This window comes from Salvelinus namaycush, chromosome 23, assembly GCF_016432855.1.
Source record: "Salvelinus namaycush isolate Seneca chromosome 23, SaNama_1.0, whole genome shotgun sequence".
NCBI classification, from domain to species: Eukaryota; Metazoa; Chordata; class Actinopteri; order Salmoniformes; family Salmonidae; genus Salvelinus; species Salvelinus namaycush.
The window spans coordinates 17,177,701-17,201,455 of NC_052329.1; the positions used below are offsets into that span (position 1 = coordinate 17,177,701).

The 23,755-nt window shown below is 41.4% G+C and overlaps 1 protein-coding gene across 1 annotated transcript; it reads left to right on the forward strand.

Moving 5' to 3' along the window:
• Positions 1 to 15,815: 15,815 nt before the first annotated feature.
• LOC120018060 (LIM/homeobox protein Lhx1) lies at positions 15,816 to 23,356 on the forward strand. The gene is made up of 5 exons (XM_038961022.1): positions 15,816 to 15,985; positions 18,088 to 18,311; positions 18,942 to 19,219; positions 21,245 to 21,410; positions 22,977 to 23,356. Exons 1-5 carry the CDS (start codon positions 15,816 to 15,818, stop codon positions 23,354 to 23,356), a joined length of 1,218 nt encoding a protein of 405 aa, XP_038816950.1.
• Positions 23,357 to 23,755: the final 399 nt, after the last annotated feature.

A 23,755-nucleotide genomic window follows, 5' to 3' on the forward strand; every position in this document is an offset into this window, starting at 1 on the left:
TCTACCTTATAATCATTCCAAGAAAACCTGTGACTTGTGAACTTGAAGAACATTGCGCCCCACAAAAAGGATCTTTAGCATTCACAGGCTGATGATTTCCGATAATCCAAGTTCAAATACAACTCCTGGATGACGGGATTTAAATGACATTATATAGAAATTAGATTTCACATCTAAAGGAACTAAACCTCCCTATCCCAACCTGCTCTAATTATACTATGCCCCCCTTTCCTCCCTCCTCTTCCCATTCTCCTAGCAATTCTTACACTCTTTTTGTTCATTCTGCTTGAATACAAACTGCTATATTCTTTGCCGGCACAATGCATCTATTACAATACAAAGTAATCCAGGAACTGCATATATTCCTAGTGATGGTAACCCAGTGGTTAGCACCCCAGTTGATAGAATGAGGCTTGACTCATTGTGGGCCACAGGGCTGTTAAAGTGCTTTCTCTTGCTTACATTATCTACCTAGCCATCTACCTGTACCCTATATATAGGTCATCTCAATGGGGAGAGTGTGTAGTGGGAAACGATGAATACGTAAAGAGATAGGGACGGGACAAATGGATGTGTCCCCACACTAATGGGACATCAGTGGATGTTTCCGAGGTCTTCTTCAATGGGAAGTGGGGGAGGGGGGTTCTCCAGTGGGGAAATAGATTATCAGATATGGGCTTGTTCGCTACAGGGGCAAATTAGCTGCTTCCTTGTGTAAATAGATCCCAACTACTTAAAATGCATGGAGTTTAATGGAATGCCCTTCCTTTGGGTGTGGGCGGGGAGTTAGCACCCGCCACCGCCACCCGCCAACAAACCTCGCTCTCGAATAAATCATGTAATCCCTGATACTGGAAGACAAACATGCCCCTGATCTAATCAGCACTTTAGGATCCTTCTTATCACACCATCCCAGGGTGATGATCACACACATGTATACATCCTCCATACCATACCCCTAGAAGGAAGCTGAGCTGGACTGGGCCACGGGCCAGGGTGATGGGGGGGATAGAGCTGGGCTGGGCTGGGCTGGGCTGGCTGGGCTGGGCTGGCTGGCAGGCTGGGATAGCTGGGCTGGGGTAGATTGGTTTACATCCCTGGTTCTCATCTCCATGCAGTGCAGGCTCAGCTGGGGCCTAAGCACACGGGGTCAGGGTGGGTGCCATTCCCTGAGATCACTGACCAACCATCAGCCTGCCAGCCCAGCTAATTTATAGCCTCCCCTCCTCCTCTTTGTTCCCCACCTCTGCCCTGCCCTGCCCTGCAACTCAAGGGTGTGAAGATGCCAGTGGCACGCTCCGGCGAAGACAAACCCTGTCGTAAAACACCCGGAGGCCACAACCTCCTCACATTTTCAGCTCATTGGCAGGCAGAGCATGCAGCGAACTACCTAGGCTCCCCGCACCAGCATATCAACAACCACCACAATAACCCAACCAAGCCACCGATGACCCCCCTCTATGCCTTTCCACCCCCCCTCCCCTCCTCACCCCAGACCTCTCAGTGTGGCTCCCTGCTGCGCCTACGTGATGGGCCTATCAGGACCAGAACCATACAGGGAACAAATCTCTCTCCTCCATCGCATCACTGAGGCCCCTGGTCTCCTCATCATAGAGGAGAAACAATTTGTGCTCCTACCCACAGTCTCAGCTCTAGCAGTTGAGCAGGGGATGGGGTGGGGGGGGGGGGGGTTGAGATCCTCAAGTCAATGAATAATGGCAGTAAGGAGTCCCACATATATATTCATTTGACACATAGTGCTACCAACATGGAGAACAGTGTCTATTCCTGCAAGGAAACTATCAGAAAGGGATATGACAGTGAGTGTAACTAAATAGTTGCATATATAGGGCTTCCAACGGCCACTTTACACCCCCGCGCGCCAGGCCTGGATAGACCCGTGCATGACTGCAATCCCAGTTGGCGGATTTGTGTCCTCCTTTACGAAACTCGGTAAGCACATGCAGACAAGGAAAGGTGTTTAGAATTTAGGAATGTGTCTGTGGAAGTCATTGCCAAAGTCGATGTCTGACGCCTGTGTCTGTTTGCCTGTGACTGCCTGTGTTTGGGAGCTAGGTAACACCCAGCCCCTGACGTGCCAGTCCACTGATATAAACAAGGTTGTAGCCTACTATTCTAATGCTGAAATGTACAGACTGGTGTAGTTTCAGCGCTGATAATCCCTTCCCAGAAATAAATTGTCCCATTAAAATGAAATGTTGCCCATATAGGTTTAATAAATTGAAAACGTTGGTTTGAATACTCCATAATTTGGACGGAATCCCAAGCATGTCGCAAGGCTTGTGTGAAATAAGATTATTTGCTGTGTATTATAATGTATGCACCGGTTTTATATGGCCAAACAGTGTCAGTGAACCCCCCAATGAAATGTGTGCTTATTTATATGCAGTTATTCAGGTATGCAGTAAATTCCAATTACTTCTTTAGATTTATATTTATCATGGAGGAAAATATGACAAAGAAGCTCTGTTTTTGAGCAGCATTGTAAATCTTGTTAACTCTTTCTCTTCCACCTAATAAAGGAGAAATCTGAATGCATGCATACAAGGAACAGTGAGTCAGATTTTAATGGCTAATGGTGTGAGGTCGATATCTTGTGTGTGTGTGTGTGTGTGTGTGTGTGTGTGTGTGTGTGTGTGTGTGTGTGTGTGTGTGTGTGTGTGTGTGTGTGTGTGTGTGTGTGTGTGTGTGTGTGTGTGTGTGTGTGTGTGTGTGTGCGCGCGCGTAAATGTGCGTGTGTAAATGTGAGTGCGTCCTGGTGTTCATGTGAGTATGAGCGCGTGCGTGTGTGTGACGGGACCGAATACATTATATGCCCAGCCAGCGCTCAATCCCATGCCTGGCTCGGGTCCCACCGGCCTTAAATCCCCGGCTCTCCCCCTGCGAACAGCCGCTGACGTGCAGCATGTCGAGGCGAGGCGTTTTGCCTATGCATTAGCCATCCATTTCCTTCGGCTGACACCTCTCTAACATAAAACCGTAAGGCAGAGGTAAAATATCTCTCTCCTGGCGAAAATAAAGCTTTGTCTCCCTCCTGATCTGTAGGATATAAAATAAAGCCACGGCTTTGATGCGGGCTTTACCTTATGCACGGGTTGCTTTTTGTGCACACAAAAGGCAATGAAGATGAATGGAGCGGTATTGCCCGTGTTGCGTCTCCTGCGGTCCAGCAAGATTCTCTACCTCCCCCCTCAATCTCTTCTCTCTCTCTCCTCTCCCCTCTTTTATCCTCTGCATTCATCCACAGAAGTTTGTACGGACGGGGACGGCGTTCTTATTGATCAGTGCATTTCGATAATTATGCAGCGTTTCCTCGGTAAAAATCGGATTTGTAAATGTCTTGAATCGAAATTATTGAGATAATCAGTCATTCTAAATGATCTTCCCTTACTCTCCTCTCCATAGGCCTATTTGATTTAATGAGCATTGTCTTCGATTGTGTAGTTTCATGCACAAATTACTTTATGCTCAAAAAATGTTTTTGAGGTATACATCTAGACTACATGTATGTGTCTTTAGATGTCTATACCTCTCATGATATCACCGCGTTTAGTGTTCATGTTCCCTGGCAGAACAACGACTCTCATTCGTTTTGTTCAAATACTACCAATTGCTCAAATTGAGACCTGCCTCAGATCCCTGTTGTTAAACTCAGAGATTAAGAATGTTAGAGATTTTTTAAGAATCATTGGCTGTACATTATGTAATATATATTTTTCTGTCTTTTTACATAAAACAAATGTAGGCCTACCTTGGAGAACATTTAAACTCCATTCTACTTTTAACTTGTGTGCATTATTTTTTAAACTCTTTGAACTTTTTTGTATTTTATATATCAAACATTATCATATACCATGTGTGCACATTTTCTAATTTAACAACAAAAAAACGAGAGTGAAAAAATAAGTCGAAAAATACATCTTACAGCTATCATCCTGCCGTCCCTGTAGCCCATTTGAATTCAACCCGGGGCACTTGATATCAGAGCCGGGCAGGCTTGCGGGGTTTTAACGCAGAAATCCGCTCCCGTGCAGAAGCTATCTGCCGCTTTTCAGCCTCGCAGGCCGTCCCCAGAGCATTGCCCACTGCGCGATAATATCTCAAAGGGAGTGGTTATCACCACACATTATATTAGAATCATTAGTGAGCCTAGCCCTTTCACCCGTATTGCAGAATAAGCATTGAGAATCATTAATCTAAACTAGACCAACTGTTCCCAAAGACCCTTTCTCTATACATTTCATAAGAGATTCATAATAATAATACTTTCTATTTTCTACCAGACTGTATTTTCTATAAGGTAAATTCCCTCTGATTTCAATTTCAGTTGAGAGTATACTAGAGTAGGCCTAGGCCTATATGTTTGACATATATTTGTTATATATGAGAAGAAGGAAAGAAAGGAAGGAAGGAAGGAAGGAAGGAAGGAAGGAAGGAAGGAAGGAAGGAAGGAAGGAAGGAAGGAAGGAAGGAAGGAAGGAAGGAAGGAAGGAAGGAAGGAAGGAAGGAAGGAAGGTGTGAATTCTATGAATTATGCTTTACATTGTTTCTGTCACATCAGAACTTTTGGGATTCAGTAATACTCCAACTACAAGTGCATGGGCCTATAATAATATATCAGAGCTGGGGTGGGCCTATAATAATACATCAGAGCTGGGGTGGGCCTATAATAATACATCAGCGCTGGGGTGGGCCTATAATAATACATCAGAGCTGGGGTGGGCCTATAATAATACATCAGAGCTGGGGTGGGCCTATAATAATATATCAGAGCTGGGGTGGGCCTATAATAATACATCAGCGCTGGGGTGGGCCTATAATAATACATCAGAGCTGGGGTGGGCCTATAATAATACATCAGAGCTGGGGTGGGCCTATAATAATACATCAGAGCTGGGGTGGGCCTATAATAATACATCAGAGCTGGGGTGGGCCTATAATAATACATCAGAGCTGGGGTGGGCCTATAATAATACATCAGAGCTGGGGTGGGCCTATAATAATACATCAGAGCTGGGGTGGGCCTATAATAATACATCAGTGCTGGGGTGGGCCTATAATAATACATCAGAGCTGGGGTGGGCCTATAATAATACATCAGCGCTGGGGTGGGCCTATAATAATACATCAGAGCTGGGGTGGGCCTATAATAATACATCAGAGCTGGGGTGGGCCTATAATAATACATCAGCGCTGGGGTGGGCCTATAATAATACATCAGAGCTGGGGTGGGCCTATAATAATACATCAGTGCTGGGGTGGGCCTATAATAATACATCAGAGCTGGGGTGGGCCTATAATAATACATCAGTGCTGGGGTGGGCCTATAATAATACATCAGAGCTGGGGTGGGCCTATAATAATACATCAGCGCTGGGGTGGGCCTATAATAATACATCAGAGCTGGGGTGGGCCTATAATAATACATCAGAGCTGGGGTGGGCCTATAATAATACATCAGAGCTGGGGTGGGCCTATAATAATACATCAGTGCTGGGGTGGGCCTATAATAATACATCAGTGCTGGGGTGGGCCTATAATAATACATCAGAGCTGGGGTGGGCCTATAATAATACATCAGAGCTGGGGTGGGCCTATAATAATACATCAGTGCTGGGGTGGGCCTATAATAATACATCAGAGCTGGGGTGGGCCTATAATAATACATCAGAGCTGGGGTGGGCCTATAATAATACATCAGAGCTGGGGTGGGCCTATATCTTTATCCAGATTGAATTCGCCCCCTAGTGTTACATGTATTGCCTATACTCGAATAAAAGTCAGTGGGATATCACAAGTATTGTGAGGTTATTCAATGAGTAAGAGAGATTGCTTAAATATAGCCCATAATAGGCCTACATAGATCCCACGTCACTGTCTCTCTTTAAATTACTCATGAGATAGGAGAATGGTTTTAGAACAATTGAATTGCATTCTGCATTATTGGAAGAGGCTGGAAGATGATGACTGGAGGATTCGCCCCATCCATCCTCCGTATAGAAAGTTGCATTTAGGCCTATTTCACGCTGGGAACAGACCAATTCCATGGAAGCAGCACAGTTGTCGTGTCAGCGTGTTGATTATCAGGTTGGGGAGAGCAGCAGCAGCTGTTCCGGTTATGGGACGGTCAGAGCAGATCTATAAGTTCCATCGAATTTCTCTCTCTGCGATGGAGTTGGAAAGTCAGGAAAATGTTTATGTAGAGTTTGGGGTCAATATTCTGCGAGGTCATCATTGGCATATGTTTGTGCCGATTCCAACAAATCCAAGGGAAAATCAATGGATCTTTGGAGTAGGCCTAGGTAGGCTATCTAGTCTAGGTGTGGCCTGTTCACAGTTGATCATTTATTGTTTTGATTCACAATTCAACATTTCGATTTCTAACAATGGACAGGAGACCGCTGAGCCATAGCCTTTTATTTTAGTTTGTTCTCCCTTTCTTTATTTTTCTTTGGGGGAGGGGGGGGGGGGGGGGGGGGGGTATTTGGTCAGTGGTGTATGATATTGCTGTGCTGTGATTCTACTCAGGCTTTGTTTCTATACTTTTCTAATCAGTTTTGGCACGCTGTTGGCTACAGCTGAGCGGCAGGCCCTCTCCTCACGTCGTGGACGCGGACGGTGGCCCGCGCTCTGTTTGAGATGTGGTGAGTGACAGCACACTCTCTCGCCTGCCTCCTTGTCCACGCGGTGAAAATAAATACGTTTTATGAATACAACATGCTTGATGGTGAACCTATTAGAATGATCCCGCCCTGCCCCTTACCCTTAGCTCCGTGACGCACGTGCACAATAAACATGATATAGGCTGCCTTGTCAGAAATAATTATCTTGCGATCTTCCAATACCATTTATTATTTTTAGTGTGTGAGAAATAATATTTTGTGAGGAAATATATGAACTCTTAATGGCAAAAGAGAGCATATTGTTTATTTATTTTGTTAGTGTGTGCAATTAAAATAATATACATTGACTTTGTTAAACTATGCTAACATTGTCAGATGTTTCACTTTGTGTTAATTATTTTTCTCATGACAGCAACAGGATTTTTTTATTTGTATACATGTACTAATAATTCAAAACATTTCCAAAATGTCGGTTTTATCCATGTATTTCGTTTAAAGTGAATGGGCATCTAACAATAATAATCAGTCATTCAAGATTTAATAGGAATTAATAAAACATTCATGATAAATACTGCATTTGTCATCACAGTGTTTTCTTCTCATGCAACCTAAGTAATAATTCTGATAATAGTCCAGTTATAGACCTAGGTACTACTAAAACGAGCATTTTAGTTCTCTTTTGTTTTCAATTTTTTTTATCTGCAATTAGGTTGTCCCACCATTTTAGAAGTTTAACATTTTGTAATCGTAGGTCTACTGTTAAGTTATTTCATATAACCTATGCCTTTTTCATATTTGATCAGGAAGGCTGAGGTCTGAGAAAGAGGCCTCATCTTTTTATACTCTTCAGTTGTAATCCTAACGAATTACATGAGAGCAAAAACAACAACACATTAATTTCTATGAGCTCAATATGGATTTATGAATGGGACGTGCCTATCGGAAATCCCAACTGGATGGTGATTGTACCCAAACAGGGCTGTGGAGCGGTGGGGGCTATAGGGAAAGCCTGCCCGCCCACGGCTCCTCTCTCCCCCCTCCGACAGTGCTCTCGGCGGTCCTCGGTGCGCTCGGCTGATCAAAGCTCCAGTCAGAGGTAATATTTCTCACTTTATTACCGCAGTCACGGCGTGTCTGCACGCCTAGCGATCACAGAGTCCACTGCCGCTTTCAATTCCCACTCGCCGGTCACGTATCAGCAGCACACAAAAATACAACTTATTTTGTTAAATGTATAGGCGTATTTCGCATATGTAGGCCTAGTGAATAGCCTAAACTAAAATAATGTGTTTGTTGATAATAAAAAAATACATTTCAGAAAAATATTTTTATTAAACCTGAAAGTAGGCTAATCATTATCTTCAACGAAATAGCGTTATTATCTGCATCTAGGATGAGTGGCATTGACACGCTATTTAGAATATTAATGTATCATTTATTTTAGAAAATAAGTTGAGAATTATTTTAAAGTGGGCTCTATTTAGATTTAGGAAATTACACAGGGCCAGGGCCTATAGAAGGCAATGTTGGCTACATTACGTTTTTGGCTAAATTGTATTAGGGGATTGTCTGATTGTATGACGAGTAGGAATGTAATAGAATAGAATAGAAACACAGACAAAAGTGCTCAAAATAAGAATAGCTTACACCTGTCACATGAAAAAATATTTGTATATCTAGGCCTTACCACCGCTGACAATAGGCTATGCAGTTTAAGTCAACACAGTCAAAAACAGATGCTTCGAAAAAAGTTAGTAGCCAATTTGACATATCCTACTCAACAGAGCAGGTCTCATCTTTTGACTGGAGGAGAATGTGCAATGAGATTTAGTCCATGCTAGTTAGTGCCCGGTTTGGTTTGGTTTTGTGTTGTGTGTTTTTCAATCGATGGCTCCCTCTAGCCTTGCCCCAACGTTGCTCCCTGCATATACTGTAAAATAGCAGTAGTAAAACCAAGCTCCCCTTGGAGCAGTCTGTCGCTGAGTATGGACATAAAGTGAGGACATATACTGTAGAGGCAGATATTAAATTATATAGAGGCCTGCCTTCGTATTGTTTTGTGGTGCCTATCTTAGAATTTTGGAGAAACTAAGGCATCTTCAATTGTGCCAATTGTAGCACATGGGTAGGCCTATACTTTTTCTTTGGTTAAATACAATTCGAATTGACCCCTTCTGGATACGAACCGAAAATGCGTTGACTGGGTGAAAAACATTACTCCTATACGTATTACAGCAGTAATCCTTTTGCATTTAATCGCGTCATTGCCTCGAGGGGTCCTGAGGTATTCATATATGTCTGATTTAGTTTTTATGCATGAATTAATCTCATTCTGTGGGTTATGCTGTACTGAATGGTTTATTCTTCTAAATCAGGAAAGATTATTCCCTGTGTGACAAGTCAGATTTTACTGGTGCTGAAAATAACATGTAATTTATTTACAGCTATTTAGTATGTATATACTTCCCATATGTTAGTATCCTAGTTAAAGTGTAAGAAGACTGTATATCCCTCAGTCAGAGCTTGTGGTATAGACTATGAAATCATTTTTGGAAGGCTAGATATCTCACATAATAGTCTCTCCCTTTTATGCTCCCATGAAAAGTCTGAACATTTCAAGCTGTCATTTGTGGCTGAGTTAAGTTTCATCGCCTAACTGTCAAAAGTCTTCAGACAATTTTCTACCCCATTCTCTCTCTCTCGCTCATTTTACATTTAACATTTTAGTAATTTAGCAGACGCTCTTATCTAGAGCGACATACAGGAGCACTTAGGGTTAAGTAACCTAGGGGCGGCAGGTAGCCAAGTGGTTAGAGCTTTGGGCTAGTAACCGAAAGGTTCGAATCCCTGAGTTGACAAGGTAAAAATATGTCGTTCTGCCCCTGAACAAGGCAGTTAACCCATTTAACCCATTGTAAATAAGAATTTGTTCTTAACTGACTTGCCTAGTTATATATTTTTTTTTTTAAGTGCCTCGGCTCGTGGAATCGAACCACCAGCCTTTCTGATACTGACCCAACGGTCTATGATTGTTGTCTATATTTATGGGTACATTTTTTTTATCCAATTACTTCAAATCCCAAATTGCTATATGAGGATGACTATAAACGTCTATATATTTATTATTTATGTGAAAAAGTTGACCAAACTATATGGTCTGAAGTGTCTCCGAAGCCCCCCCCTACTCTCTCTCTCATTTCAACTTATGGGAAACATATGTTTACATTGCCAAAGCAAGTGAAATAGATAACAAGCAAAAGTGAAATAAACAAAAAATGTACGGTACACTTCACAGTCACAAAAGTTCCAAAAGAATAAAGACATTTCAAATGTCATATTATGTCTATATACAGTGTTGTAATGATGTGCAAATAGTTAAAGTACAAAGGGGAAAAAAATAAACATAAATATAGGTTGTATTTACAATGGTGTTTGGTCTTCACTAGTTGCCCTTTTCTTGTGGCAACAGGTCACAAATCTTGCTGCTTTGATGGCACACTGTGGTATTTCACCCAATAGTTATGGGAGCTTATCAAAATTGGATTTGTTTTTGAATTCTTTGTGGGTCTGTGTAATCTGAGGGAAATATGTGTCTCTAATATGGTCATACATTTGGCAGGAGGTTAGGAAGTGCAGCTCAGTTTCCACCTCATTTTGTGTGCAGTGTGCACATAGCCTGTCTTCTCTTGAGTGCCAGGTCTGCCTTCGGCAGCCTTTCACAATAGCAAGGCTATGCTCACTGATTCTGTACATAGTCAAAGATTTCCTTAAGTTTGGGTCAGTCACAGTAGTCAGGTATTATGCCACTGTGTACTCTCTGTTTGGGCCAAATAGCATTCTAGTTTGCTCTGTTTTTTTGTCAATTCTTTCCAATGTGTTAAGTAATTATATTTTAGTTTTCTCATAATTTGGTTGGGTCTAATTGTGTTGCTGTCCTCGGGCTCTGTGGGGTCTATTTGTGTTTCTGAACAAAGCCCCAGGAACAGGTTAATCTCTCTGTAGGTGATGGCTTGTTATGGAAGGTTTGGGAATCGCTTCCTTTTAGGTGGTTGTAGAACTTAACGTCTCTTTTCTGGAATTTGATAATTAGCGGGTATCGGCCCAATTCTGCTCTGCATGCATTATTTGGTGTTCTACGTTGTACACTGAGGATATTTTTCAGAATTCTGCATGTAGAGTCTCAATTTGGTGTTTGTCCCATTTTGTGAATTCTTGGTTGGTGAGCGGACCCCAGACCTCACAACCATAAAGGGCAATGGGTTCTATAACTGATTCAAGTATTTTTAGCCAGATCCTAATTGGTATGTCGAATTCTATGTTCCTTTTGATGGCATAGAAGGCCCTTCTTTCCTCGTCTCTCAGATCGTTCACAGCTTTGTGGAAGTTACCTGTGCCGCTGATGTTTAGGCTGAAGTATGTATCATTTTTTGTGTGCTCTAGGGCAATGGTGTCTAGATGGAATTTGTATTCGTGGTCCTGGCAACTGGAACTTTTTTGGAACACCATTATTTTTGTCTTACTGAGATTACTGTCAGGGCCCAGGTCTGACAGAATCTGTGTAGAAGCTCTAGGTGCTGCTGTAGGCCCTCCTTGGTTGAGGACAGAAGCACCAGATCATCAGCAAACAGTACACATTTGACTTCAGAATCTAGTAGGGTGAGGCCAGGTGCTGCAGACTGTTCTCGTGCCCTTGCCAATTCATTGATATATATGTTGAATAGGGTGGGGCTTAAGCTGCATCCATGTCTCACCCCCCGTCCCTGTGGAAAGAAATGCAGGCCCTCATGCACCTCACTTTTTTTTAAATCAACAAAGCATGAGAAGACTTTGCCTTTGTTTTGTTTGTTTATCAATTAGGGTGTGCAGGGTGAATACATGGTCTGTCATGCAATAATGTACAAGTCTGCTGTTAATGCAGAGGATTTTCCCAAGGTTGTGGTTGACACATATCCCACTGTAATTATTGGGGTCAAATTTGTCTCCACTTTTGTGTATTTTTTTTATTGAACCTTTATTTAACTAGGCAAGTCAGTTAAGAACAAAATCTTATTTACAATGACGGCCTAGGAACAGTGGGTTAACTGCCTTTTACAGGGTCCGAATGACAGATTTTTACCTTGTCAACTCAAGGATTTGATCTAGCAACCTTTCGGTTACTGGCTCAATGCTCTAACCACTAGGCTACCTGCCGCCCCAAAAAAGGGTGATCAGTCCTTTGTTACATATATTGGGGAATATGCCAGAGCTGAGGATGGTGGAAAAGAGTTTAAGTATAGCCAATTGGAATTTGTGGTCTGTTTATTTTATCATTTAATTTAGGATACTATAAACCCCACAGGCCTTTTTGGGTTGGAGGGTTTGTATTTTGTCCTGAAGTTCAGTCAATGTAATTGGAGAATCCAGTGTGTTCTGGTAGTCTTCAATAGTTTATTCTAAGATTTGTATTTGACCATGTATATGTTTTTTGCTGTTTGTTCTTTGTTATAGAGACAAAAAGATTGGAGAAGTGGTTTATCCATACATCTCCATTTGGATAGATAGCTCTTTGTGTTGTAGTTTTTGTTGTTGTTGAGTTTTCCAATTTTCCCAGAAGTGGTTAGATCCTATGGATTCTTCAATTACATTAAGCTGATTTCTGATGTGCTGTTCCTTTTTTTCCCATAGTGTATTTCTGTAATGTTTTAGTGATTCACCATAGTGAAGGCTTGCGCTTAGGTTTCCATGGTCTCTTATGTTTTTGGTTGGATAGGTTTCTCAATTTCTTTCTTAGGCTTTTGCATTCTTCATCAAACCATTTGTCATTGTTGTTAATTTTCTTAGGTTGTCCGCTTAAAATCTTTAGATTTGGTAGGGAAGCTGAGAGGTCAAATATACTGTTTAGGTTTTCTACTAAGTTTACACGTTCACTATTACAGTGAAACATTTTGTCCAGGAAATTGTCTAGAAGGGATGGAATTTGTTGTTGCCTTATTATTTTTTTGGTGGACTTCCACACTACTTTCCTTCCATCTATAGCAATTCTTAGTATTATTCAGTTCCTTTGGCTTTGATGCCTCATGATTGAGATTAGCTCTCTCTCAGTGAGTTATTGATGGAAATGTAACCAGATGCTTAGCATATGAATTAAAATTTCTCACAGTCACACGTAGAGAGAGAGAGAAAGGGAGATACCAGGTTGCGGGGATGTTGTGTGTGTGTGAGAGAGAGAGATGATAGGGCTCGAGGATGTTGTGTGTGTGTGAGAGAGAGAGATGATAGGGCTCGAGGATGTTGTGTGTTTATCTCTTATCTGTTATTCTTCCCCGGGGACAACACATGTCATCGAAAGGGTGCCGCAGTCAAAATAGGCACTCCCCAGACGCAGCTGTCACCATGTTTTTATAGTATGGGGCCGGTCGCGGCCTTGTCCTGCCCGCACCTCCATTTTACAAGAGAAGTAACCCATATGCACGAGGAAGCGTGCTATTGATTCCAGATTTCAGACTGTAACGTTTGCACAAAAATCCACCACTGCCCAACAGAGTGTGTGTTTTTGTGTGTGTGCTTGCGTGCGTGCGTGCGTGCGAGTGTGCGTGCGTGCGTGTGACCGTGTGTGAGCGCGTGTGAGAGAGAGAGAGAAGTGAGATAGTGATGATGTAAGATTAGGTGTCATGAAGAAATGTAATCTCATAGGCTAGGAGAGAGTGGGAGAGGAGGCCTTTAGGATGATGGCTCCCTGTTGTGGTGTCACCCCATGACAAGTGCGAACGGCATCACTTTCCATCCCAATGTCTGAAAGTATCCAATCAGTCACAAAGCATTTAGTGTCAACACTTCACAAATAAAACTATTACAACTTCTTTACTATTAATACTATATTTATTAAGCTATCATTTTACAGACGTTCATTTGTGAAGGCAAGAATTCAAAAGATTCAAAGAGTATTCAACTTCCATTGAGCTTTAAAGACAGGTCTATGAAGGATGATTTAAAAACAATTGCAAAACTAAGAAATGTGATGGCTGGATATGTGAAGTCACCATGAACCTAACTAAAAACACATCAATAGTAAGAACATTTAGACATTCCTAAAAAATTAAGAGCAGTTTTGGTCCTGTAAAACACATGAATATTTATCTTTACTCTGAAAGTCTTAAAATACTTTCAGAGTTTTCAATAGGTCCACATAATGCATAGCCCCAACTATTTTGGAGTCTGCAAGCTTCTAGGTAAAGTTTTTTGCTCCACTTCTGGTAAGTGGATTGAAAGGCCTTAATTAAACGTCCTAAGGTGTTGAAGCAATCAGCAACTGTCACAATAATCTAGCAACCTCTAAACTGTTGAGCCTCTTCGTCTTTCACATCACCCATGCTCCACAAAAGATCAAAGAGAGTACAGCACTGCTGAGATGTATTGGTGGACAACGTGGATTGAAATAGTGATTAAATTATGATCATGGCAAATAAATGATAACATGCATAAAAGGTAAGAAGAAGGCTATAAGCAGCTGTCAAGAAAAAGATTTCAAGTAAAAGCATATGATGAAAAAAGTTATAACAGCCACCAGGACATAGCCTATACCTCTGATTATTTCGAATTGTGAAACATAATTCCTGTTTTGGGTAAATACTGATTTCTTGCCCATGCCAATTTAATTTCCCATAGGTAATTTACACATAATTGCGAATTTGTCTCTAAACTATAATCTAAAACGTTTTAATCCTGAACCACCACATTCGTCTTGGCACATTGGAGAGGCTGCCCATTCTAATAAAAAACATTCGGTCAATATAAGTCTGAAATCAGACCTATGAATTATCTCTTTTCATTGATAATTGAATAACCTATTGTATGGTAAAAGTCAAGTCACTTCTGTAGCCTATATACTATATGCTAAAACTTAGTCAAAATTTGATTTCTCCACAAAAAAAGAAAGAAGAAAGCAACAAAAGCATGCATTCCATCCCATTTTGTTATATCAATGTAAGATAGACATGCTACTGTTTTTAAAACGAAGACTAGCTCTCTCTCGCCCACGGGGAGGATCCATGCAGGATCCGGAGAGAACGTTAATATGCCCATATCTACCTTATCAAATGATTCTTCATGTCCATTCCCTCGCCGCAGACAATTGATAAGCGGATGATTGTGCTGTTTTTACCTCAACGGTCGTCGTCTTTCCGTCAGCATACATTCACTAACATATCACCGTTTCTGGGAATATTTGACAATTGGTTTCTTCAGTTCGCCATAAATAGTACAGAATGCACCGGCTTGGCTTTGAAGGGATTGCTAATGGTTACTTGCATGGCGCGCTGCTGATAGGCTTCTCCACTGCCTGACGTCACGAGCCTGTGAATAAGGCTGGCTCGTGTGCTTTCAGGAACATGCAGAGTACTAGAGACTGTACACGGAGATGTCACACGCATCCTACCATTACTAGCATAATTTACCAAAAGAGAGCTCGAGGGGACAGCTAGCCAACAGAGCAGGAGGAAACCCACTTTTCCTTGAAATATTTTGGTGGTTAATTGTTTCGATTCTTATCGGGTGCTCAACAGTGGATAAGCGGTCATGTCAAAGAACATTGAATTATTTATAGGCACGCGCGTCTTGTGTGACAGTATTGCCCCAAACCCATTTTGTTAGATGTGCGTCTTCAACAGTGACTGGCACACATAGCTTTTTCGGCCAATGCTTCACTTTGACGACCACGGATACTTGCTGATAGGCTATGGTGCTCGCAGTATAACCAATCTTCAGAGGTGGCTTGATAATTTTTGCCATTTGGTTGGCTTCATTTAAGCCGATGTGTGTTGGGTGTATGGGAGAGGATCCAAAGGACTGATTTTCGAGGCGTCAAAGGCTTTGGCACTACCTCACCCGGGAGGACGCATCCTGGCTAACGGTCTCCATCCTGTACTTGGATCCTATAAACCTCCATGCTGACCACTTCAGAGGAGCGAAGAAGAGGTAGGATAGCGACCAGGCTACCCATCGACTGTTTATGTGAACACATTGATCCAGGACCTCCGAGCGAATAAGGAACCAAATATTACAAATACAAAACATCCAATGATCCGTGTGTGTTGTTGATTTGTCTCCTGCTCAAGTCAGAGTGTGAGTGAGACGACCACAACCTCAGGAGGCTGAACAGACCACGGTTGCAGAGTGGGTGCAAATCCAAAGACGATGGTCCACTGTGCCGGGTGCGAGAGGCCTATACTGGACAGGTTTCTCCTCAATGTTCTGGACAGAGCGTGGCACGTCAAGTGCGTACAGTGTTGCGAGTGTAAATGCAATTTAACAGAGAAATGCTTTTCTCGAGAGGGGAAACTATACTGCAAAAACGACTTCTTTAGGTAAGCTTGACCGGTGGGAGCTTGCTCCCTTTCATTCGTCCTTTACTACAGGAATTATTATTTGAAATGTACAGTCTTGAATAAACATTTGCCATGTTTCTGTTTAGTAAACACTACTATCCTAATGTTCTTAGTCAAATGCACAATTTTCCCCCAAAAGACTCCTAAGGATATATTTCAAATACAAGACATTTTCAATATCATTTATTATAGGCTAACAATGAACATATAAACACAGTTTTTTGTTTAGTGTAACAAAAAAAAACAGAGGTGAATCTCTAACTACTGAACTAATAAACTCAAAAGTAGAGCCTATAACTCATTTTAAAATAAATGACATACGATAATTACACCTCATTCCTTCAAATTGTACTTTAGACAACTGTGAAGACAGTACTTTTCTGCCTTTTTCTATCAAAACATTTACCATTATCATTTGCTTATACAAAATGATAGGCATACTCAAGATTAAATACTTAATGAAATGCATTATAGATAGCATTTATTAATACATGAACCACTCTAAATATCAGTTAAAAAAAAGTATAATATCGTTCAAATAGATAAATAATTCCTCCAGAATTTCTAATAAGTGCTAGGTGTGAAGGTGGATTTGGAGGTGGTGCTTCGGAAGCTTTGATTAGGACAGCCAGTAATTAAAGGCATGTTAATTTGTATTCTTATGCTAAAAGCTGGACAGCAACATTAAACGCGTGTGTACTCGTCCTCTGTATGGGGTATGGAGGAAATCACACGTTGTTTATAATGGCGTAGAGGTGAAGAGAAGCGGCTAGAATCAATACTTCATCAGAATAGTGTGGAGGAAGTGTGTCTCGGCCCAGTGGCAAAGCTATCTGCCCAGGCCCTTGTGTTTGCACGGCTCCAGTGAGAAGGATGTGATACGTGGATTTAAATAATAAACCTTTTTAAAAGATCAAACAAGCAGACAATGCAATCACAGACTTGCAGTCAGTGTACACCATCTCAATACACATTAGTTTATGTTGCAATCAACAAACATAGGATCATTACACATTAAGGTAATAACTTGTATATTGCAATGTATATTATGGTGTATAAGTCTTTATTTTCCCAAAACCCTAGAGAACATTATTGCCTAATCGTGTTCAACATTTAGGCCTGTTGTTTGTGTAATTACATGATGATATTCTTTGGTCATAATGATCAGCTAAATTGCGGAATGGACAACACAATTTTTTTTTTATCCAAATAGGTCTTAATAGGCTTAAAATGCAATTCTAGGCAATTATCTTATTTACACAAAAATATATTTATAATGGAACAAATAATTTTGGATTGGGAAAAGTAAGACAAGTTTTCCGTTGACAATGAATGCAGAAATATAAAATAAGGACAGGGCCTATTACAGTCAACCATAATAATATAGAACAGGACCACATATGGCAATTATTGAATCATTCTCATCGTGAACCATTGTAGGGAGCCAGCAGGCCTATTCATACACTTAGAAAAAAGGGTTCCCAAAATGGTTCTTCGGCTGTCCCCATAGGAGAACCCTTTCTGGTTCCAGGTAAAACCCCTTTTGGCTCCAGGTAGAACTCTTTTGGGTTCCATGTAGAACCGTCTGTGGAAAGGGTTCTACATTGAACCCAAAACGGTTCAACCTGTAACCTAGGTTGAAGAAGGGAAGGTTAAGACAACTAAGTAATTCCATACCGAAGTGTTCTAAAATAAACAAATTAATGTGACCAACTCCATTGATAACTACTAGCGCCGTTTCTAAATAGCAACGCTGGTCCGGTGAATTGCAAAGAGTTATGGGGTATTAGAACCCTCTTGTCTTAACCTGTATATTTTGAACATAGCCTGCAACCGAAACGGTTCTACATGGAACCAAAAAGTGTTATTCAAAGGGTTATCCTATAGGGACAACCGAATAACCTTTTTAGGCTCTAGATACACCTTTTCTTGACAGTGTTGACCAAGCTCTGACCTCTATTTAAAAAATATGTATTTATTCACACTCTCAATATGAAATCGTTGTATACTAACATATATTGTTTGTTTTTGTGCTTAAAAACATTTGAATAATCATGCATTATTCCTGTGTCCCCTCGCAGGAGGTTCGGGACAAAGTGCGCGGGCTGTTCTCAGGGCATCTCCCCGAACGACTTGGTCCGGAGGGCAAGGAGCAAAGTGTTTCATCTCAACTGCTTCACCTGCATGATGTGTAACAAACAGCTGTCCACGGGAGAGGAGCTCTACATCATAGACGAAAACAAATTTGTCTGCAAAGAAGATTATCTAACCCATAGCAATGGGAAAGACACAAATCTTCTCTCAGGTAGGCCTATACGGCCAAATGGGCTTTATAATTTTGGGCGCATGGATACTAAATTGTGATGGATATGACGTGTTCCACCCATCGTTTGATGTTGAATGATCATGCATCAATTCAATGTTTTGATGAAGAAAATTGCCGTACTCTTACATATATTGTAGGCCCGACGCCTAAATTATTTTATTTTATGGTAAAAACTGAAATAAGGATTTGCGCAATTGCATAGCCTATATTTTCACAAGATTGCTAGAGATTTATTTGGATTTGAGGTCTATTTATGAGCCGAAATATCAAATTCTATTTGCATAGATGTTAATTATCGGCCTTTGGTTGTATGTCTATTGTAGACCCATAAACCTATTGATTTTATTATAGGCCCATTTTATGACATTTAATGAATTGGTCGCTGAAAAGTAACTGATGGACAAATAGTGTTCATAAAAATCATTTTAATCTGCAGAGGTTATTATTAGGCCTATAGTGTAATAAACTTTACATAAATGCCTAAAAAGGCAAAATAGGCCTACACAAACAGGGCAATATTAATCATTCACATTCCTCATTTCATTGAACTTATAGGGTTACACATGGACTGTGTGTCTAAGCTTTTCGTGTCCTTTTTCGTTTTTACAGTAACAGCATGTAGCGATCCAAGTTTATCGCCAGATTCTCAAGACCAGTTACAGGACGATGTAAAGGACACTGAAATAGCCAATTTGTCGGACAAAGAAACGGGTAGTAATGAGAACGATGGCGAAAACCTTGGCGGTAAACGACGTGGACCGCGAACCACCATCAAAGCAAAGCAACTGGAGACCCTGAAAGCGGCCTTCGCTGCCACCCCCAAACCCACAAGACACATCAGGGAGCAGCTCGCGCAGGAGACGGGGCTGAACATGAGAGTAATTCAGGTAATGGCAATGACAAATGCACTATAATGACGTAAATATAATTCCTGACACAGCTAATGTCTTATTGGTATGAGAGTGGATGAGGACGGTATATTGCAGAGGGAACGGGCGGTTGTGAGAGGAGGGGAGCTGGGAGACCCTCACGGTGTGCGCTTTCAGGGTTACTCACTTATTAAAACGTATGATATAGCAGCTTATATTTTATGGAAAGTATCTCTCTGAGCGCCTGATCAACAAAAAAAATGGCGGGGGCACGTGGAGTGGGGTCTTGGTTGGCAATTGTTTCTCCATGTTGGGCACCGTGTCAACAGTTCACCACAAACAGTGAGGCTTCATCACAATCACTCCGCTCCTTTCTCATCTGCCTTCCCGCTTAAAGATGGGGTTGCCTAGAAATTGCATGGTCACATTGAATTGAACGAGCGAAAAATTGGCTGCCTTCGAGGTTTATTTGGAAAGCGTAATTTATATGGGTATTTTTGATTCTTGGCGTGCAGGCTGGGTAAACACGCCAACTGGACTGAGACTGGTGAGAGCAATGGGAGTCTTGGCAACGCTGTGCAATCACGTTTTGCGACCACATTTAGCCATGCTGTGACCATTTTCAGTCAAGTGTAAACGCATAAATCTGTTTCAGGAGAATTAAAAATGCCTCCTTATCCCCCAGTCTAGTCTAGGCTAAATCATTTGAAATAGGGTAAATCATTTGAAATAAGCATGCTTTATGTTGACATATAATAATAACAATAACAACAAACTCAATTATTATTCATAGTTTTAGTATCAATTTTAGTGTTGTTGTTGTTGTTGCTGTCGTTATTATTATTATTGTTATTACCAGTGGTATTTATTTGACATGTTTAATTTTGACAAATTGCGCAACATAATTCAAAAAAGTAGGCCTATCATAAGGATGGCTTTTTTGTCTGGTGGCATTATTTGTGGCCTATTTTCAAGAGTTTAAAATTAGGCTACTAAAAATGAGGCTACTGAAGATGAACCCCTGATTTTAAATAGTTTAGTTGCTCTCTGTATCGTGTCACCTAAGTTAGAAAAATAAATCCTATGTGGACACAAATAAGCGCGTCAACGCAGCTGAGTCTTCCATGATGGTGCTAATGCTGCCGGGACGTAGACAACTATTAACAAAAGATTAAACGGCATATCATGTTAAAAAAAAAGAAGGTTTATGGAGATTAATAAAAGTGGCGAGGTTGGATATATAAGAGCGTCAGGGAAGAGCATAATTAGCACAAGGAATTCAAGGGTAGATATATAGATTACGAAATAATAACCTCGCGGAGCCGGTTAATAAATCGGTAACAACCCTCCTATTAAGTATTAATTAGAGATTTTAAAGGTTCCCGCTGCTGCCCCCTCAGTCGGGTTAAATGGAGGGTTAAAAGATCATTACACTGAGGTTAGATCTGTGAGTCTGGAGTGACGATAATTAGTAGTAATCTTGTCCCTGCATACGACTTCACTCCATCACGTCACCACGCACCGAACCTGACCATGCAGGGCAGCGCGCGCACGGGCACAAACAGGGCACCCAGGTTATGCGTGGCCTAGTCCTAGGTGTTGCTTTGATGTTGATCACGGATCTATAAACAAAGCAATGATATTAAAACGGTAAAGGAGTGATAATTCTAAACAAACTGACACCATACATAATGCTTATATCGTTGAAATAGATCTGATATCAAAGTTAGGCTACTTTTGATATAGGCTACCAATCTATAATGATATTTCTACAAAAAAAGGTTTTCGATCTGTAGTGAAGTAAAGTGTTTGTTTTTATTTGACTAACTATGCAATTTCGATTCTGCACATTTACATCATGTGTGTATTCAATGCTTTATCTTAATTAATATATTGAGATTTGTGGTCAAACGTCATTTTGGAAACAGAGGCAATCTTTGGTGTGAGCCTCTCAACTCTCCAGAAGTAATATGTGCACTTAAATTCTTCCAATCCATTTCATTTTCATTAACGTTGCTCTATGCTGACTTGTGTGCTCCGTAGGTATGGTTTCAGAACCGGCGGTCTAAAGAGCGACGGATGAAGCAATTGAGCGCCCTGGGCGCGAGACGGCACGCGTTCTTCCGGAGCCCGAGGAGAATGAGAACGCTAGTGGACCGGCTGGAACCAGGGGAATTAATTCCAAACGGTCCTTTCTCTTACTACGGAGGTAAGACGAGTGATGACACGGCTTGCGTTTCCCAGCGGGTTTATCGGTTTCACATGTTTTTCTGAAATGTCGAATAATTTTACGTGTCCATCAAGTGCTGTTTCCATTTGTCGCGCTGCCCCAGGACGCCTTTGATGACTATCATGGCTTATCAGTTGAGCACAACACACATCATTGGAATATGACCTGCACGGAGAGGAGTGCTTTTAAATGTTTCGGTGTGGATGGACATTATCTAGAGATGGATTAGTTAGGATGCTGTGCCAAATCTTCACGTGTTAAAAAAAGTGATTTACAATGGGAGATAATTAACCATTACGCACGACTATGCATGTGCCAAAACACCACAAAAAGGTCTGAAGTGATTCTAAATTGAGTTTGTTAAATTACAATGTTTAAATAACGTGTCTCTTTAAGTATTGTCTCAGATTATAAACTCCAATCATCTGACCCATGTGTCCAAACTAGGAAATAAAAATAAATCAAATAGTGCCAATAAAAATAACAATTACAGTAGTATGGAGAATCAATCTTGATATGGTGTCCATGTAAGCTAAACAGCGCGCAATAACAATTAATGCAAGATGCCTGAATGAGTCATTAAATATGAATGAATAATTACTAGTACACTATTAATATTGTTCTCTGTATGTCAGGTATATTACGTCAACATTCAAACTGTATTAAGAGGGGAAGATGCTCATTACCAAATTCCCGCGGCCTTCTCTGTGATCCTGTGTGGAATGGGTCCGTTAATAAGTAATACATCCATATCATTTAGGTCAATGGGTTAGTTCGAGAGGGCTCCAAGCCATAGCGTTATCTCACTGACCGAAATGTCTTTACTTTTTCCCTGACAAGATGACATTCACATGCAAGAACGGTGCATTTGTAGGCCTACTCTTTACACCAAAGATTGCCTCTGTTTCCCTGGAAGGTGCTTGAAAATTTGGTTGTGACATGCACTTTGCGTTTCTTTGAGGAATATTTAGAATGTTGATGCTTGTAGAGGGTATTTGCATTTGAGAAATAAACTCACATTAAATTGCGAAGAATTTAGAAAAATGATTAATACACAAAGTCAATCGAATATGTTTATCTTCTTTTCAAAGGACACTGTTTTTGGGCAGTTCACAGATTTTTCACCTTGGGGATTGAACTTGCAACATTTCAACGCCCTCTGAATGTAATAATGTAGAATTCTCTTGATTGTAGTGTGCATCCTTATTTCAATTTTCCTATCATGTTTTGTGGATATCAATAGTGTGTGGTGGACTCTGGTCCTTTGTGGTGTACAGTGGGCCTAATAGTATTATGCTGAAATAAAGAAATGGATCTCAGATGGTAAAATCTCTGATTAAATGGTCCCCATTTTAATTAATTTTGCTGCTGCGTTGTCCTCCCCACCCAATTGCAGTTTTGATTTAAGTGTAACATGCTTTGACTAATGTGCCTCGGCGAGGGTTTCTCCTTATGCAACTTCAGGCTATGTATATTCAATGAATTCCTGAATATTTCTGAGATAATTTGTTTCCAGGCTAACCCAGATTTTTTGTCGATCTGCAGATTATCAGAGCGAGTACTACGGTCCAGGAGGGAACTACGACTTCTTTCCTCAGGGGCCTCCATCGTCGCAGGCACAGACCCCCATAGACCTCCCCTTTGTGCCCTCCTCAGGCCCCACAGGCACCCCTCTAGGTGGTATGGACCATCCCCTGCCCGGGCACCACCCCTCCAGTGAGGTGCAGCGCTATTCTGACATCATGTCCCACCACCCTGGGGACTCACCCAGCCCGGAGCCAGGCATCCCGGGGCCCATGCACAGCATCTCCTCTGAGGTGTACGGCCCCAGCCCACCCTTTACCTCACTATCCCTCAATGGCAGCGGATACGGCAACCACCTGTCCCATGCACCCTCGGAAATGAATGAGGGCACCGTCTGGTAGCTCTAGAGAGCGGACTGTACCATTAAGAGATTCAATAGGGGAGGACAGGAGAGTGGACATGGGTAAGGGCAGGGATAGGGACACCAGTCAAATCATTTTTTGTCAATCATATTTAATTATTTCATTTCCCCATATGATATTTTTTGCAGGGAAAAAAAATATGGCGAAAAACAAAACGTGGACAATGTGGTTGTAAACATTTACCTTGGTATTGTGTTGATGTTTCGATTGCTTCTTTCTCTAAACCCGAATAAAAAGACCGTCACACATAAAAGACTGTGTGTGACTGTTGACCCTGTGGGCCCTTGGCTGCCCCAGGCCCCTGCTCTCCATGGCTGTGACCCTTCCTGACTCATGTCAGTGGCCTAGCACAGCGACGCCCCTCCAAACACACGCCAC

Excerpts from the sequence above, each read along its gene's own strand:
- LOC120018060 (XM_038961022.1), top strand. The coding sequence starts at position 15,816 with ATGGTCCACTGTGCCGGGTGCGAGAGGCCTATACTGGACAGGTTTCTC. Across the intron at positions 19,220-21,244 it reads TGAACATGAGAGTAATTCAG|GTATGGTTTCAGAACCGGCG; the intron begins GTAATGGCAATG and ends TGTGCTCCGTAG. Across the intron at positions 21,411-22,976 it reads TCCTTTCTCTTACTACGGAG|ATTATCAGAGCGAGTACTAC; the intron begins GTAAGACGAGTG and ends GTCGATCTGCAG.